The sequence below is a fragment of the Coregonus lavaretus genome (genome assembly GCF_964263955.1).
Source record: "Coregonus lavaretus genome assembly, chromosome: 7".
Lineage (NCBI taxonomy): Eukaryota > Metazoa > Chordata > Actinopteri > Salmoniformes > Salmonidae > Coregonus > Coregonus lavaretus.
In genome coordinates this window covers 13106673-13122647 of record NC_139994.1, presented here as the reverse complement: position 1 = coordinate 13122647, position 15975 = coordinate 13106673, and the positions used below count along the sequence as shown (strand labels likewise).

The 15975-nt window shown below is 43.7% G+C and overlaps 1 protein-coding gene across 1 annotated transcript in view; it reads left to right on the top strand.

The window, feature by feature from the left end:
* The window catches only part of LOC311132780 (CUB and sushi domain-containing protein 3-like), a gene marked incomplete at its 3' end in the record, with an annotated part of 471294 nt that overhangs the window by 34737 nt on the left and 420582 nt on the right, over positions 1-15975 (top strand). Inside the window, 1 exon segment of the mRNA XM_084166101.1 lies at positions 5655-5849. Coding sequence (XP_084022227.1) covers positions 5655-5849 — 195 coding nt within the window.

The window sequence follows — 15975 nt, the reverse complement described above, 5'->3', positions numbered from 1 at the left end:
AGAGTCCTGGCCAGGTCCTCGGTCTATGGGCTGCCTATCAGCCTATCAGAGAGCAGAGCTGTGGCAGTAAGATGAAGATGAATGACTACAGGAGGCTGGAACTAGCACTCTTCAGATAAGCATACTCCAGAGAGGGACAGATAATTTGGCTGCTAAAGCCCCATCTTCCTTTGAAACACAATCAACCCCCAAGGTTGCTCTCCATCTACTGCAGCCCTACTCCAGTGCAGGGCTGTAGGCAGGCAGGCAGGCCAGACAAGAAAGCAGGAGAAAGTTGGCTGATTCGCCTTTTTTCGAACACCAGCCTCCCAGGACCTGGCCAGGACAATGAAGTTATTTATTTTACAATGATTATTACTGCGGTTAAGGCATGGTCCCTTTTGTGTCCTTCTGCCATTGTCAAAATGTCATGAGCAAGTCATAAAATGCTGAAATAGTTGTGAATGTACTTTGTGGTTTCGTCTTAGTGCTATTCAGGGGAAATGATGACAAGAATATGGTTGTTTTGACAGTAGTGTACCATTTTCAAGGTGTTGAGTAGTTCAGGCCCAGACTTCTCCATCTCTTTGTTGAGCTCTAAAACGGTCTCGTTCCCAATCTAAAGTAAACTTTGCGTTTTCACTGGAGGCAGTACTCGGATGAATACTTCTGCCAGAGATGATAAATCTCTCTACACCAAATGTTCTACCTTGGGTGGGAGCTCAATTAATCTTTGTGTCGTCTTTAATTTTACATTTGGAGATATGAACTGCAGGTCTAGGAGATGTCAAAGAACTGAAACTACGCTGGACTTTTCCCCTAAATTCTCCGTCTTTGCATGGTTAAGCGGTTTGGCAAGTTTCTTCAAATACGTTTTGCTGCCTTTCAGTGACTCCCAATCTGGTCAGAATGCCCTTTTAGAAACAGTGACTGTTTAATAATTAAATCGTGGGCATTTATTACATATTAATGCAACATACAGATGATGTTGTTGTTGCGTAATACGTACACAGCACATAGTCTGGTGAATGATCTAAAGTTGTGTTAATGGATATAAAGTCCATTTTCCATGTGACAGAAAAGGTACTGACGTTATCATCCTAGAACAGACAGTCCCCCATAACTCATCCAATATCAAAATATTCATATTATGCTTTCTGGAAAATAGTATTTTGTAGAACAAACCCAAAGACAGCTGTATTTCTCCTCATTTAAATGGCTCTGAGGCACGTCTCTATGTCACACACACACACAAACACACACACACACACAGTGAGTTGTCAGAGGTGAGGCAGGGCCACTGTTAAAGTTCTCAGGCACGTCTATTGTCACGCTAGTTTATCTACCCAGATTACCGAGAAGATTTGTGACCTTTACCGAATCGCACCTGAAGTTTTTTTCAAGTGTATGGTTTCTATTTGTGAATTAAAAAAGAGATAAACTAAATGCATCACTAACTTCTTCACAGAGCTAGAGAACCATGTGCTTGTTCACGGTCCAAGGTGTCTGTTTTCTCTCTCTCTTTCCCCCTCTCTCTCGCTCTCTTCCCCCCCCCCTCTCTCTCTCTCTCTCTCCCTCTCTCTCCCTCTCTCTCTCTCTCTCTCTCTCTCTCTCTCTCTCTCTCTCTCTCCTCTCTCTCTCTCTCTCTCCCTCTCTCTCTCTCTCTCTCTCTCTCTCTCTCTCTCTCTCTCTCTCTCTCTCTCTCTCTCTCTTTCCCTATCTCTCCCTCCCTCTCGCCCTCTCTCTCTCTCTCTCTCTCTCTCTCTCTCTCTCTCTCTCTCTCTCTCTCTCTCTCTCTCTCACTCTCTCTCTCTCTCTCTCTCTCTCTCTCTCTCTCTCTCTCTCTCTCTGTGTGTGTCATGTTATTTATTTCATTTTTTCTCCATTAATATCCCGGTGGGTTCCATGGACCATTGAGCTCTATCAATGGGAATGACTAAATATTAGCATTCTCAAGGTTCCTGTCCATGTTCCACTGACTCAGAACCATGATATCAATATCCCTATTAAAAATGGTAGTCATTCTGAACCATGATATCAATAACCCTAGTAGACAATGGTAGTCATTCAGAACCATTATATAAATAACCCTAGTAGACAATGGTAGTCTTTTACAACCATGATATAAATATCCCTAGTAGACAATGGTAGTCATTCAGAACCATGATATCAATATCCCTAGTAGACAATAGTAGTCATTCAGAACCATGATATCAATAACCCTAGTAGACAATGGTAGTCATTCAGAACCATTATATAAATATCCCTAGTAGGCAATGGTAGTCATTCAGAACCATGATATAAATATCCCTAGTAGACAATGGTAGTCATTCAGAACCATGATATCAATAACCCTAGTAGACAATGGTATTCATTCAGAACCATTATATAAATATCCCTAGTAGACAATAGTAGTCATTCAGAACCATTATATAAATATCCCTAGTAGACAATGGTAGTCGTTCTAATAAAACAGAAGAGGTCACAATAGGAGGTGTTGCAAAGTGTGCTGCAGTCATTACTTCATGCCCATGAGCTCAGGAGCTCATCCACCACCAAACCAACACACACACACACACACTCACCGACACACTCAGACGCATGCACGTTCACACACACACACCCTGTAGGTATATGAGACTAATGATGATCTCCCATTGTTAAAAAGGAAGACACACACTGGCTGTCAGCCTAATGAGTCTGATTTCATTCAGGCTATTTTACAACATCAGGACCAAGGTAATTAGCACTATTAAATGAATGAAGTTGGCACGCCGATACCTGCAGAGATCCGTGTCTGTCACTGTGTGTGTCCCTCTGCTAGCTGAGTGTGTGTGTGTGTGTGTGTGTGTGTGTGCACAGTATGTATGTGTGTTTGTGTGTGTGTGTCTGTATGTATTATGTAGAAAGACTCATGCACAGTAGACCATGTAACCCACCCCCTGGTAGTGTGAAGAGAAGGAACAGACTCTTTCCTCTTTGCCCTAAAGCCTTGCTCTAAAATCACAGAAAATAAGGATACAGTATGCTCTGACTGATGTGAAGATAATATACTCCATGATCAGACACACTTTTACGATTCCCCTCTTTCTTATTCCCAGTGTTCCCAGTGTGTTTTATTGGTAATAAGAGTCATTCCCCAGCAAATCCACTGAGAACTGTTCACCTGATCATTAGTTGGCTGGCTGACACACTGGAATATAATGGGAGCAACCAGCGATGGCTAGCTGTACTTTTATCGGTCTACACTCACAGCCCTCTCTCTCTCTCTCTCTCTCTCTCTCTCTCTCTCTCTCTCTCTCTCTCTCTCTCTCTCTCTCTCTCTCTCTCTCTCTCTCTCTCTCTCTCTCTCTCGCTCTCTCTTTCTCTCTCCCTCTCTCTCTCTCTCTTTCCCTATCTCTCTCTCTCTCTCTCTCTCTGTCTCTCTCTCTCTCTCTCTCTCTCTCGCTCTCTCTTTCTCTCTCTCTCTCGCTCTCGCTCTCTATATATATACACTGCTCAAAAAAATAAAGGGAACACTAAAATAACACATCCTAGATCTGAATGAATGAAATAATCTTATTAAATACTTTTTTCTTTACATAGTTGAATGTGCTGACAACAAAATCACACAAAAATTATCAATGGAAATCAAATTTATCAACCCATGGAGGTCTGGATTTGGAGTCACCCTCAAAATTAAAGTGGAAAACCACACTACAGGCTGATCCAACTTTGATGTAATGTCCTTAAAACAAGTCAAAATGAGGCTCAGTAGTGTGTGTGGCCTCCACGTGCCTGTATGACCTCCCTACAACGCCTGGGCATGCTCCTGATGAGGTGGTGGATGGTCTCCTGAGGGATCTCCTCCCAGACCTGGACTAAAGCATCCGCCAACTCCTGGACAGTCTGTGGTGCAACGTGGCGTTGGTGGATGGAGCGAGACATGATGTCCCAGATGTGCTCAATTGGATTCAGGTCTGGGGAACGGGCGGGCCAGTCCATAGCATCAATGCCTTCCTCTTGCAGGAACTGCTGACACACTCCTGCCACATGAGGTCTAGCATTGTCTTGCATTAGGAGGAACCCAGGGCCAACCGCACCAGCATATGGTCTCACAAGGGGTCTGAGGATCTCATCTCGGTACCTAATGGCAGTCAGGCTACCTCTGGCGAGCACATGGAGGGCTGTGCGGCCCCCCAAAGAAATGCCACCCCACACCATGACTGACCCACCGCCAAACCGGTCATGCTGGAGGATGTTGCAGGCAGCAGAACGTTCTCCACGGCGTCTCCAGACTCTGTCACATCTGTCACATGTGCTCAGTGTGAACCTGCTTTCATCTGTGAAGAGCACAATGCGCCAGTGGCGAATTTGGCAATTTTGGTGTTCTCTGGCAAATGCACAACCCCCACAACCCTCTGCTGTAAGCACAACCCCCACCTGTAGACGTCGGGCCCTCATACCACCCTCATGGAGTCTGTTTCTGACCGTTTGAGCAGACACATGCACATTTGTGGCCTGCTGGAGGTCATTTTGCAGGGCTCTGGCAGTGCTCCTCCTGCTCCTCCTTGCACAAAGGCGGAGGTAGCAGTCCTACTGCTGGGTTGTTGCCCTCCTACGGCCTCCTCCACGTCTCCTGATGTACTGGCCTGTCTCCTGGTAGCACCTCCATGCTCTGGACACTACGCTGACAGACACAGCAAACCTTATTGCCACAGCTCGCATTGATGTGCCATCCTGGATGAGCTGCACTTCCTGAGCCAATTGTGTGGGTTGTAGACTCATGCTACCACTAGAGTGAAAGCATCGCCAGCATTCAAAAGTGACCAAAACATCAGCCATGAAGCATAGGAACTGAGAAGTGGTCTGTGGTCACCACCTGCAAAACCAGTCCTTTATTGAGGGTGTCTTGCTAATTGCCTATAATTTCCACCTGTTGTCTATTCCATTTGCACAACAGCATGTGCAATTTATTGTCAATCAGTGTTGCTTCCTAAGTGGACAGTTTGATTTCACAGAAGTGTGATTGACTTGGAGTTACATTGTGTTGTTTAAGTGTTCCCTTTATTTTTTTGAGCAGTGTATCTCTCTCTCACTCTCTCTTTCTCTCTCACTCTCTCTAGATCTTTCTCTCTGTCCTTCTCTATCTCTGACTCTCTCACTGAAATATATCTATTCTTCCTGTCTCAGTGTCCTCGCTCTCTTTTTGACTCTTTCTTTTACTGGAATACTGCACACATCTCTCCCTTTTCTACAGTATCTTCTCTCTCAGCCAGTATATGGTTATCATGTCTTGCTCTCCCAGCATGAAGCTAAAGCTGAACCCAACCCACCCAGCACAATGTAAACGCCCTTGGCTGTTTCCACTGTGTCTTTACCTTCAGATGTGCAGTCAAGTTCCATGTGAATGCAGCACTGAACTGCATGTAATGCCAGTGAGGGAGCCGCTGACATTTTCAGACTGGCTTGATACTCAGTTGAGTTGAGAAACATGAGAGAGAAGGAGAGAGGGAGGGATGGAGGGAGGCGAGAGAAAGAGAGAAAGAGGGGGAGAGAAAGAGGTAAGGAGGGAGGGAGGGAGGGAGGGAAAACCAACCATGTTTAATTTCTTACACAATGGGGTACTTTACATGCCTAACGTTATGCCTAACGTGTGCATAACAACTGTCTCCCCTCTCTCATCTCCCCGTCAGAACTGCAGATCAGTGCCTGTGGAAACCCCGGGGTTCCTCCCAAAGGCATCCTGGTCGGGACACGCTTTAACGTGGGGGACAAGATCCACTACAGCTGTGTAACTGGGTACGTTCTGGACGGGCACCCCCAGCTCACCTGTGTCACCAATGCAGAGAAGGGTGCCGTGTGGGACTTCCCTGTGCCCATCTGCAGAGGTGAGTGTCCATGCCCTGGCCTGTTACTGTGTGTGTGTGTGTGTGTGTGTGTGTGTCTGTGTGTGTGTGTGTGTGTGTGTGTGTGTGTGTGTGTGTGTGTGTGTGTTTGTCACAGTGTGTGTGTGTTTGTCACAGTGTCAGTGACAGCTGCATGCTAACGATATGGGAGTGTGTCTGTATAGATGGTAGGCTGTGTGTATGGCAGATGTGTGATAGATTTGTTCAAATGTGGTTGTGTTTCCTTTGCATCTGTGGGTGTTCATCTGTGAAAGTTTGTGTGTGCATGTCTGTGTCCCTTTTGTGTTTTTGTGTAACCTATTGATGAGGAGAAAATGTGTGGGTGTGTACGTGTGTGCGGTTTGTGAGAGAGAGAGAGCGAAAGAGAGACAAAGAGTACATGCACGTGCGTGGCCAGGTATCTGTAAGAGAGCATTCTGACCATGTAAACCATCCTATCATCTGAATAGTCCCAGAGTGGATAGTTTTGAAGAATGTTCAGACAGTTTATTAGTAACAAGTATGTGGACACCTGCTCGTCAGACATCTCATTCCAAAATCATGGGCATTAATATGGAGTTGGTCTCCTCTTTGCTGCTATAACAGACTCCACTCTTCTGGCAAGGCTTTCCACTAGATGTTGGAACATTGCTGCAGGGACTTGCTTCCATTCAGCCACAAGAGCATTAGTGAGGTCGGGCACTGATGTTGGGCTATTAGGCCTGGCTCGCAGTTCATCCCAAAGGTGTTCGATGGGGTTGAGGTCAGAGCTCTGTGCAGGCGAGTCAAGTTCTTCCGCACCGATCTCGACAAACCATTTCTGTATGGACCTCGCTTTGTGGACGGGGGCATTGTCATGCTGAAACAGAAAAGGGCCTTCCCCAAACTTCTTCCAACCAATCTCAACAAAGGTTTATTTTAACCCTTTGTTTTGATATCCAATTGGTAGTTACAGTCTTGTCCCATCGCTGCAACTCCCCTACAGACTCATGAGAGGCGAAGGTCAAGAGCCATGCGTCCTCCGAAACATGACCCTGCCAAGCCGCACTGCTTCTTGACACAATGCTCGCTTAACCCAGAAGCACCCAATATGTCAGAGTAAACACTGTCCAGCTGGCAGGTCCCCGGCCTGCCACAAGGAGTCGCTAGAGCACAATGGGACAAGGAAATCCCGGCCGGCCAAACCCTCCCCTAACCCGGACGATGCTGGGCCAATTGTGCGCCGCCTCATGGTTATCCCGGTCACGGCCGGCTGTGACACAGCCTGGGATTGAACCCGGGTCTGTACTGACGCCTCATGCACTGCAATGCAGAGCCTTAGACCGCTGCGCCACTCGGGAGGCCACTCAACAAATTATTTCTGTATGGACCTAGCTTTGTGCACAGGGCATTGATGCTGAAACAGGAAAGGGCCTTCCCCAAACTGTTGCCACAAAGTTGGAAGCACAGAATAATCTAGAATGTCATTGTATGCTGTAGCGTTAAGATTTCCCTTCACTGGAACTAAGGGGCCTAGCTGAGCAATGAAAAACAGCCCCAGAACATTATTCCTCCTCCACCAAACTTTACAGTTGACACTACGCATTCGGGCAGGTAGTGTTCTTCTGGCATCTGCCAAACTCAGATTCGTCCATCAAGACTGCCAGATGGTGAAGCATGATTTGTCACTCCAGAGAACATGTTTCCACTGCTCCAGAGTCTAGTGGTGGCGAGCTTTACACCACTGCAGCCGACGCTTGGCATTGCACATGGTGATCTTATTCTTGTCTGCGGCTGCTCGGCCATGGAAACTCATTTCATGAAGCTCCTGACGAACAGTTTTTGTGCTGATGTTGCTTCCAGAGGCAGTTTGGAACTCGGTAGTGAGTGTTGCAACCTACCAATTCGCGGCTGAGCCGTTGTTTCTCCTAGACATTTACACTTCACAATAACAGCACTTACAGTTGACCGGGGCAGCTCTAGCAGGACAGAAATTTGACGAACTGACTTGTTGGACAGGTGGCATCCTATGACTACATTGAAAGTCACTGAGCTCTTCATTAAGGCCATTCTACTGCCAATGTTTGTCTATGGAGATGGCATGGCTGTGTGCTCGATTTTATACATCTGTCAGCAACGGGTGTGGCTGAACTAGCCGAATCCAACTCATTTGAAGGGGTGTCCACATACTTTTGTATATATAGTGTAGTTCAGAGTGGCATCTATAGAAAACAGAATCCATTTTCCCATTAGACAAAAGCCAAGGCTGTCTCCTCTGTCACTGTGAATCAACTGCGATGGCAGTGAGACACAGAATAGAATCACAGTTGTGAGCAGACAGGATATTTTCCATGAGAGCTGGGGACAGTTATGCATAAACCACGACACTATCAGCATAGAGGAATACACACAAATACACCATCAGCATAGAGGAATACACACAAATACACCATCAGTATAGAGGAATACACACAAATACACCATCAGTATAGAGGAATACACACAAATACACCATCAGTATAGAGGAATACACACAAATACACCATCAGTATAGAGGAATACACACAAATACACCATCAGTATAGAGGAATACACACAAATACACCATCAGTATAGAGGAATACACACAAATACACCATCAGTATAGAGGAATACACACAAATACACCATCAGTATAGAGGAATACACACAAATACACCATCAGTATAGAGGAATACACACAAATACACCATCAGTATAGAGAGGAATACACACAAATACACCATCAGTATAGAGAGGAATACACACAAATACACCATCAGTATAGAGGAATACACACAAATACACCATCAGTATAGAGGAATACACACAAATACACCATCAGTATAGAGGAATACACACAAATACACCATCAGTATAGAGGAATACACACAAATACACCATCAGTATAGAGGAATACACACAAATACACCATCAGTATAGAGGAATACACACAAATACACCATCAGTATAGAGAGGAATACACACAAATACACCATCAGTATAGAGAGGAATACACACAAATACACCATCAGTATAGAGGAATACACACAAATACACCATCAGTATAGAGGAATACACACAAATACACCATCAGTATAGAGGAATACACACAAATACACCATCAGTATAGAGGAATACACACAAATACACCATCAGTATAGAGGAATACACACAAATACACCATCAGTATAGAGAGGAAGAAGCCTGTGATCCGCTCCACTTGCTTTAAACACACCCAGATTTATTGTTCCTGTGTTAGGGCCAATTATAATGTGCATTATCCATGACCATTTTCAAATAAGAGCCTCTTCATAGACAGCCGTGTGCCTCCGCCTGCTATGTCCTTAATAATGAATCTCAGATGACAGCAACGTGCATCATGTTTCCCTTCTGTCTGGTGCACACGAGACTGGATAGAATTACCAGAGCCCCAGTCAATGGAGTAATTGCAAAACAAGTATTAACGTTACCCCTCCCTCCAGCAATGCAATGCCATCCTGCAAATAAGTGCATATTAAAATAAACTATTAAGTGATCCGTAATTGAACTAGGTTCTTTAGAAAAAGGTGAAATGAAACAGAAATTGGTTGGAGTAGCAAGCCTGGACCATTTCAGTGAGTGAAATTGGAAGGGTAGAGGGTCAGAGGGAAAATAAACCCTGATCCATCGGCATTATGAACCTATTATCTGTGTCGGCCTTTGGGCATTCAGCATGCGGTTATGAATAAGCACAGAGTAAAGTGAGGCTGTGGTCAAAGGTAGTGCACTATAAAAGGAATAGGGTTCCATTTAGGATGCAGACTGTGTATACAGCATGTTAAATATACTGTATACTGTACAATAAAATCATGTTCATATTGTCCTCATGACATTGGTTGTGAATAAGTTAATCACGTCGTAGTCTATTCTATCGGCATTTCAATCTTTCTAGAATGCATCAGGGTGACTTCTGGCAATGGATAAGTACTAAGTGACTTTAGCTCAGTGGAATGTCGTCAATCACAAATCACATATGTGTTCAGGAGGTTGCGTGACACACCACTGAACCGTATCCTACATGCTCTTAATAGATGCTCAGCCTGCAATTTATTGTCCCAGATCAGATCATGTGATACCTCTTTACATCTAGAATTCAATCACCAATAATTTCCTGTTTAAATGGAAGAAGAACTCAAAATGGCCCCCACATCTTTAATAGAAGGTGGGAGGCCATCGGTTCCATCACAATCGGTCGGGTGAATTATCTTGAGTAAAGAAATGTATGCATAACCACAAGCTAGCACTCCGAAGATCATCTAGAAATGTACATTCTGACTGGGGCTTGTGCGCTTTGTATATTAGTGGGCCAGGGAGCCGCTCGCTGAGGGCTAATGTGATGAGAATCTCAATGGCTGATCTGCTGCCTGCCAAGACCCTGGCATTGGTACAAATTGATTTTTTTGCAGGCATTCTTCAACCCTCAAATAGAAATGAGAGACTATTTTGCTGAGTTGAAGCCCAACTACCCATTCCCTGGACATCATAAGAGAGGCATTTTCCTTGCATGAATGTTTGAGGCGGGAAACGTAATACATACACTGACAAAACTCCAAATTAGATTGGGAGGAGTTGAATGGGAAATACTCTCTGCTGTATATATGTGTGTGTGTGTGTGTATGTGCACTGTAAAAAAACATTTTTCAACTAAAAACTGTATTATGAAGTAACTGGTTCCACATTCTTTTTTTTGGTTTACTCAACTTTTCGGTCAAAGTGTTAAAAAACGTAAAATGTTTAGTTGGCCCAAAACGTAGGCAAAAATGCAATAATCTTAAAATGATGTGTTTGCTCATGTGTTCATTCAACTAGACATTTTTATTTGGGCATCTTACCCCCCCAAAAAATGCTATGGAACTAGTTACACACACAGTGCTTTTAACATACAATATTTTCAACACGTTGACATACATGCTTACATTGTGCGTGTTCATTCATACAGTAATTAATATTCAACATGCCGTCACCTGGGATTTGAACTCACAACCTTTTAATTCATAGCATTCCAATCGTCCTGCTACGCCACCATGTCTGTCAATAACTTAATCACCTGTATTGCTACACTTTGCACTTCAAAGTGAACTTCAGCTCTGTTAAAAGTACACTCAAGAAAAACTATTGTATTTATCATAGTGATTAAGGAGTACCATTAAAACAGAGTAATATTCCCCACCAACATCAGACAACTATACAGAAAAACCAACAATTTCTTAAATAGAAAAATCTAATCAATGATGAGAGAATAGTCAGATTCACTGATAATTGAAACAGACATGGTTGTGTAGCAGGAAGACTGTGAGAGCTTGTGAGTTCAAATCCCAGGTGAGGACATGTTGAATAATAATTACTGTATAAATTAATTTGCACAATGTCAACGTGTGTCAAATATATACGTAGAAAACATTGTATGTTAAAAGCATGGTATGTGTGTAACCAGTTGCACAGCCTTTTTTAATAAAAATGCCCAAATTATAATTTATAGTTGAATTAACATATGAGACAAGTTGGGCAAACACTATTTTCAATTGACTGAATTTTTGCCAACGTTTTCTCAAATTGGAGCTAAGTTTGGGCCAACTCTTTTTTCTTTTTTTTAATGCACATTTCTTCTATTAAAACAGTGGGAGCACCCTTAGTGCTTTACAGAATGATTTAGTGTTTTCGTATTTAGTCCTATATAAATGTCAGTGCAATGTTAAAATGTTACAGTACAGTTTAATGAATGCACACACAGCTTGATGTTTAAAAGCTTAAAACAACTTTATTATAATGGGATCCTTTATAAAGCATGACATGCAGTTTAGTGTGAATGCTATGACAAATATTTTAATTAATACCATAATGCAAGTCTAATCAGTGCCCCACACCTCCCAGCATTAATAATTGCCAATATAACTACAGTCGTGGTTCCAAAAACGTTCAGTAGATATTTCTGTTTAACAGTGGTCTGATCTACTTTAGAACAGTATTTAATTTGTTTCGAGAACAGTTTTAAAATCCAACATCTTTGGCTGCGTTTACACAGGCTGCCCAATTCTAATATTTTTTCACAAATTGGTCTATTGACCAATCAGATGAGCTCTTTTGACAATAATTGGGAAAAATATCAGAATTGGGCTGCCTGTGTAAACGCAGCCTAGGATGCCTATCTGGAATCTTCATTAGTGCGTGCTGCCAAGCTCACTTTGGGCAGTGTGACTTCAATCTGCCAGGCCTGAAATAGCATCTCTCTCTGTTAAGCTTTGTAATCTCAATATGGGTGGGGAAGAAAAAAACATTAAAAATCCCAGTGTTTAGTTAAAGACATGCTCCATAACTTTGGTGGGTACTACATTTTTTTTTCAACCTCCCACTTTGGGCTGGATGTGTCAATGTATAGTTCATAAATGTATAATCTATGAGCATAATTACTGCCTTACCTCAATTAGCCGCGAAATCCATAGTTTGAAAGTGACTGTTTTTCTAGAAGCTGTGCTGTGACATTTTCCCTACAATTTCAGTTCCACCAATGAGCTTCAGCCCCTCGCCATTTCAGTGACAGCTAGCAAGTGGCACACACAGTAGAGAAAGAGAGCAAGAATGTGGTGTACATATCTGCACATATGTGACGTAGTACACAATTATCTGGGACCACTAATGACTCGTGAACGCTACTTTCAGAACTACTGGCTAAAAAGTATACAAAAGGAAAACCGAGTAAGCATTTTACTGAAGAGCAAAAAAAAAAAAAGAAGAAATCAGATAAGCTTGCCAAGCAGTGCCAATGCGTTGCTCTAAGCCACGGATCATTGGGCATTACCAAATCAACTTGAATTCATGGAGGAAAAAGCATCTTGATGTCTTCTTTATGGACATGCAGACACCATATGGAAAACATAGGAAAGTGCAAATTAAAGTCAAATTTTCTCTTCCATATGCATTATGCAAATCTCAAGTCGTTCATCTGCCACTTATCTAATCCAGGCATTGAAGTATTTATTTCACTTCAAATCTAGATAAATGTCTTCGGCTCTAAACTAAAACATGTAGAGTGAAGGGTTGGTGGCACACAGTGCATTTGATCTCCATCGTTGGACAGTTCTTAGTGATGGAAAACGTAATCAGATTACTGACTTGTGTCACGATAGATGAAATAATCCGATGATAGATTGCTGTGATGGAGCAGCTCCTGTGATCTTGCTAGACACATTAACAGTTCAAATTGATGAATACTCTGTCTACTCCATGTCTCGTTGTGTTCCTTGTGTAAAATAGGCTACCTATCATTGCGTCAGAAGGAGCGCTATTGGTATCCTCACTTTACATGGATAAGAGTAGCCTTAAGAAAATCGTCATACAACCCTTGTTAATCAATTTTCCCCCATTATTAATACACACTAACTACTAATGTTTAGGGAGGTGTTATTCCCATAGACTGTAAAAAGAAAATGGACGCAGCCATTGATGACGTCACCCCATTGTTTCCTATGTGAAGTCTCAGTGGCTGATTTGAATATCAGGAAGTGCCGAGTTAGTGTGTTGCCATCTTGCTTCATGGAACTGCACCCTCTCATTGAGTATCTCAAGTTGAAGGCTGACCAGGGTACTGCAGGCTGGTAGCAACTCAGTTATCCTTAGAACTACTTCTGTGTGGGATTAAAAAATAATCGGTTCAAGGACATACATCTGGTGTAATAGTAGCAATTACTGGCAACATGATTGTCTTAGAAAAATGTTTTTCTTTACATGAATATTGACCACAAAGATTGCCATTTTCCCATTCCCTATAATGGGGGATCCTGCTTTATGGACACAACAGCCTGCAGTACCGCAGTCGGCATTAACTTCAAATCCAAATCCAAATCAAATTTTATTGGTCACTTACACATATTTAGCAGATGTTATTGCTGGTGTAGCGAAATGCTTGTGTTCCTACCTCCAACAGTGCATTAGTATCTAACAATTCTCAACAATACACACAAATCTAAAAGTAAAAGAATGAAATATATAAATATATAAATATTAGGACGAGCAATGTCAGAGTGGCATTGACTAAAATACAGTAGACTACAGTATATACATATGAAATGAGTAAAGCATTATGTAAACATTATTAAAGTGACTAGTGTTCCATTATTAAAGTGACGAGTGATTCCATGACTATGTACATAGGGCAGCAGCCTCTAAGGTGCAGGGTTGAGTAACCAGGTGGTAGCCGGCTAGTGATGGCTATTTAACAGTCTGATGGCCTTGAGATAGAAGCTGTTTTTCAGTCTCTCAGTCCCAGCTTTGATGCACCTGTACTGACCTCGCCTTCTGGATGAAAGCAGGGTGAACAGGCCGTGGCTCAGATGGTTGGTGTCTGTGATGATATTTTTGGCCTTCCTGTGACATCGGGTGTTGTAGGTGTCCTGGAGGGCAGACAGTGTGCCCCCTAAGACCACATCACCCTCTGGAGAGCCCTGCGGTTGCGGGTGGTGCAGTTGCCGTACCAGGCGGTGATACAGCCCGACAGGCTCTCAATTGTGTCCTCTTGTGAGGGTCTTAGGGGCCAAGCCACATTTCTTCAGCCTCCTTAGGTTGAAGAGGCTCTGTTGCGCCTTCTTCACCACACTGTCTGTGTGGGTGGACCATTTCAGATTGTCAGTGCTGGGTACTCCGAGGAACTTTAAGCTTTTCACCTTCTCTACTGCGGTCCCGTCGATGTGGATATGGGCGTGCTCCCTCTGCTGTCTCCTGAAGTCCACGATCAGCCCCTTCGTTTTGTTGACGTTGAGAGATAGGGTATTTTCCTGGCACCACTCCGCCAGGGCCCTCACCTCCTCCCTGTAGGCCGTCTCATCGCTGTTGGTAATCAGGCCTACTACTATTGTGTTGTCTGCAAACTTGATGATTGAGTTGGAGGCTTGGCCACGCAGTCATGGGTGAACAGAGTGTACAGGAGGGGGCTGAGCATGCACCCTTGTGGGGCCCCTGTGTTGAGGATCAGCGTAGTGGTGTTGTTTCCTACCTTCACCGTCTTGGGGCGGCCCGTCAGGAAGTCCAGGACGCTGTTGCACAGGGAGGGGTTCAGACCCAGGGCCGCCCCAAGACGGTGAAGACTGAGCTATAGTCAATGAACAGCATTCTTACATAGGTATTCCTCTTGTCCAGATGGGATAGGGCAGTGTGCAATGCTATGGCGATTGCATCGTCTGTGGATCTATTGGGGCGGTATGCAAGTGGGTCTAGGGTGACAGGAAAGGTGGAGGTGATATGATCCTTACCTATCCTCTCAAAGCATTTCATGATGACAGAAGTGAGTGCTACGGGGCAATAGTCATTTAGTTCAGTTACCTTTGCATTCTTGGGTACAGGAACAATGGTGGACATCTTGAACCAAGTGGGGACAGCAGACTGGGATAGGGAGAGATTGAATATGTCTGTAAACAATCCAGCCAGCTGGTCTGCGCATGCTCTGAGGACGCGGCTAGGGATGCCGTCTGGGCCGGCAGCCTTGCGAGGGTTAACACGGAGAATGAGAGCCCACAGTCCTTCAAAGCGGGAGAAGAAGGTGTTTAGCTTGTCCGGGAGCAAGACGTCAGTGTCCATGACGTGGCTGGTTTTCCCTTTGTAATCTGTGATTGTCTGTAGACCCTGCCACATATGTCTCATGTCGGAGCTGTTGAATTGCGACTCCACTTTGTCTCTGTACTGACATTTTGCCTGTTTGATTGCCTTACGGAGGGAATAACTACACTGTTTGTATTCAACCATATTCCCAGTCACCTTGCCGTGGTTAAATGCGGTGGTTCGCGTTTTCAGTTTTGCGCGAATGCTGCCATCTATCCACGGTTTTTGGTTTGGGTAGGTTTTAATAGTCACAGTGGGAACAACATCCCCTATACACTTCCTGATGAACTCAGTCACTGTGATGTTCATCAGGAAGAGGGGGCAGTCGTACTCCCCTGGTTATTCCCAAATCGTAACACAATTAATAACAGTTTATGGAAACACCAACACTGAAATAAATGACGATACAACAACAAAAATCTACCCCCACTCTAACCTCCTCAACCCCTACTGGGGAATGATTTAACATTTTCTATTTTTCTATTACAAGTTCTTTATTGCA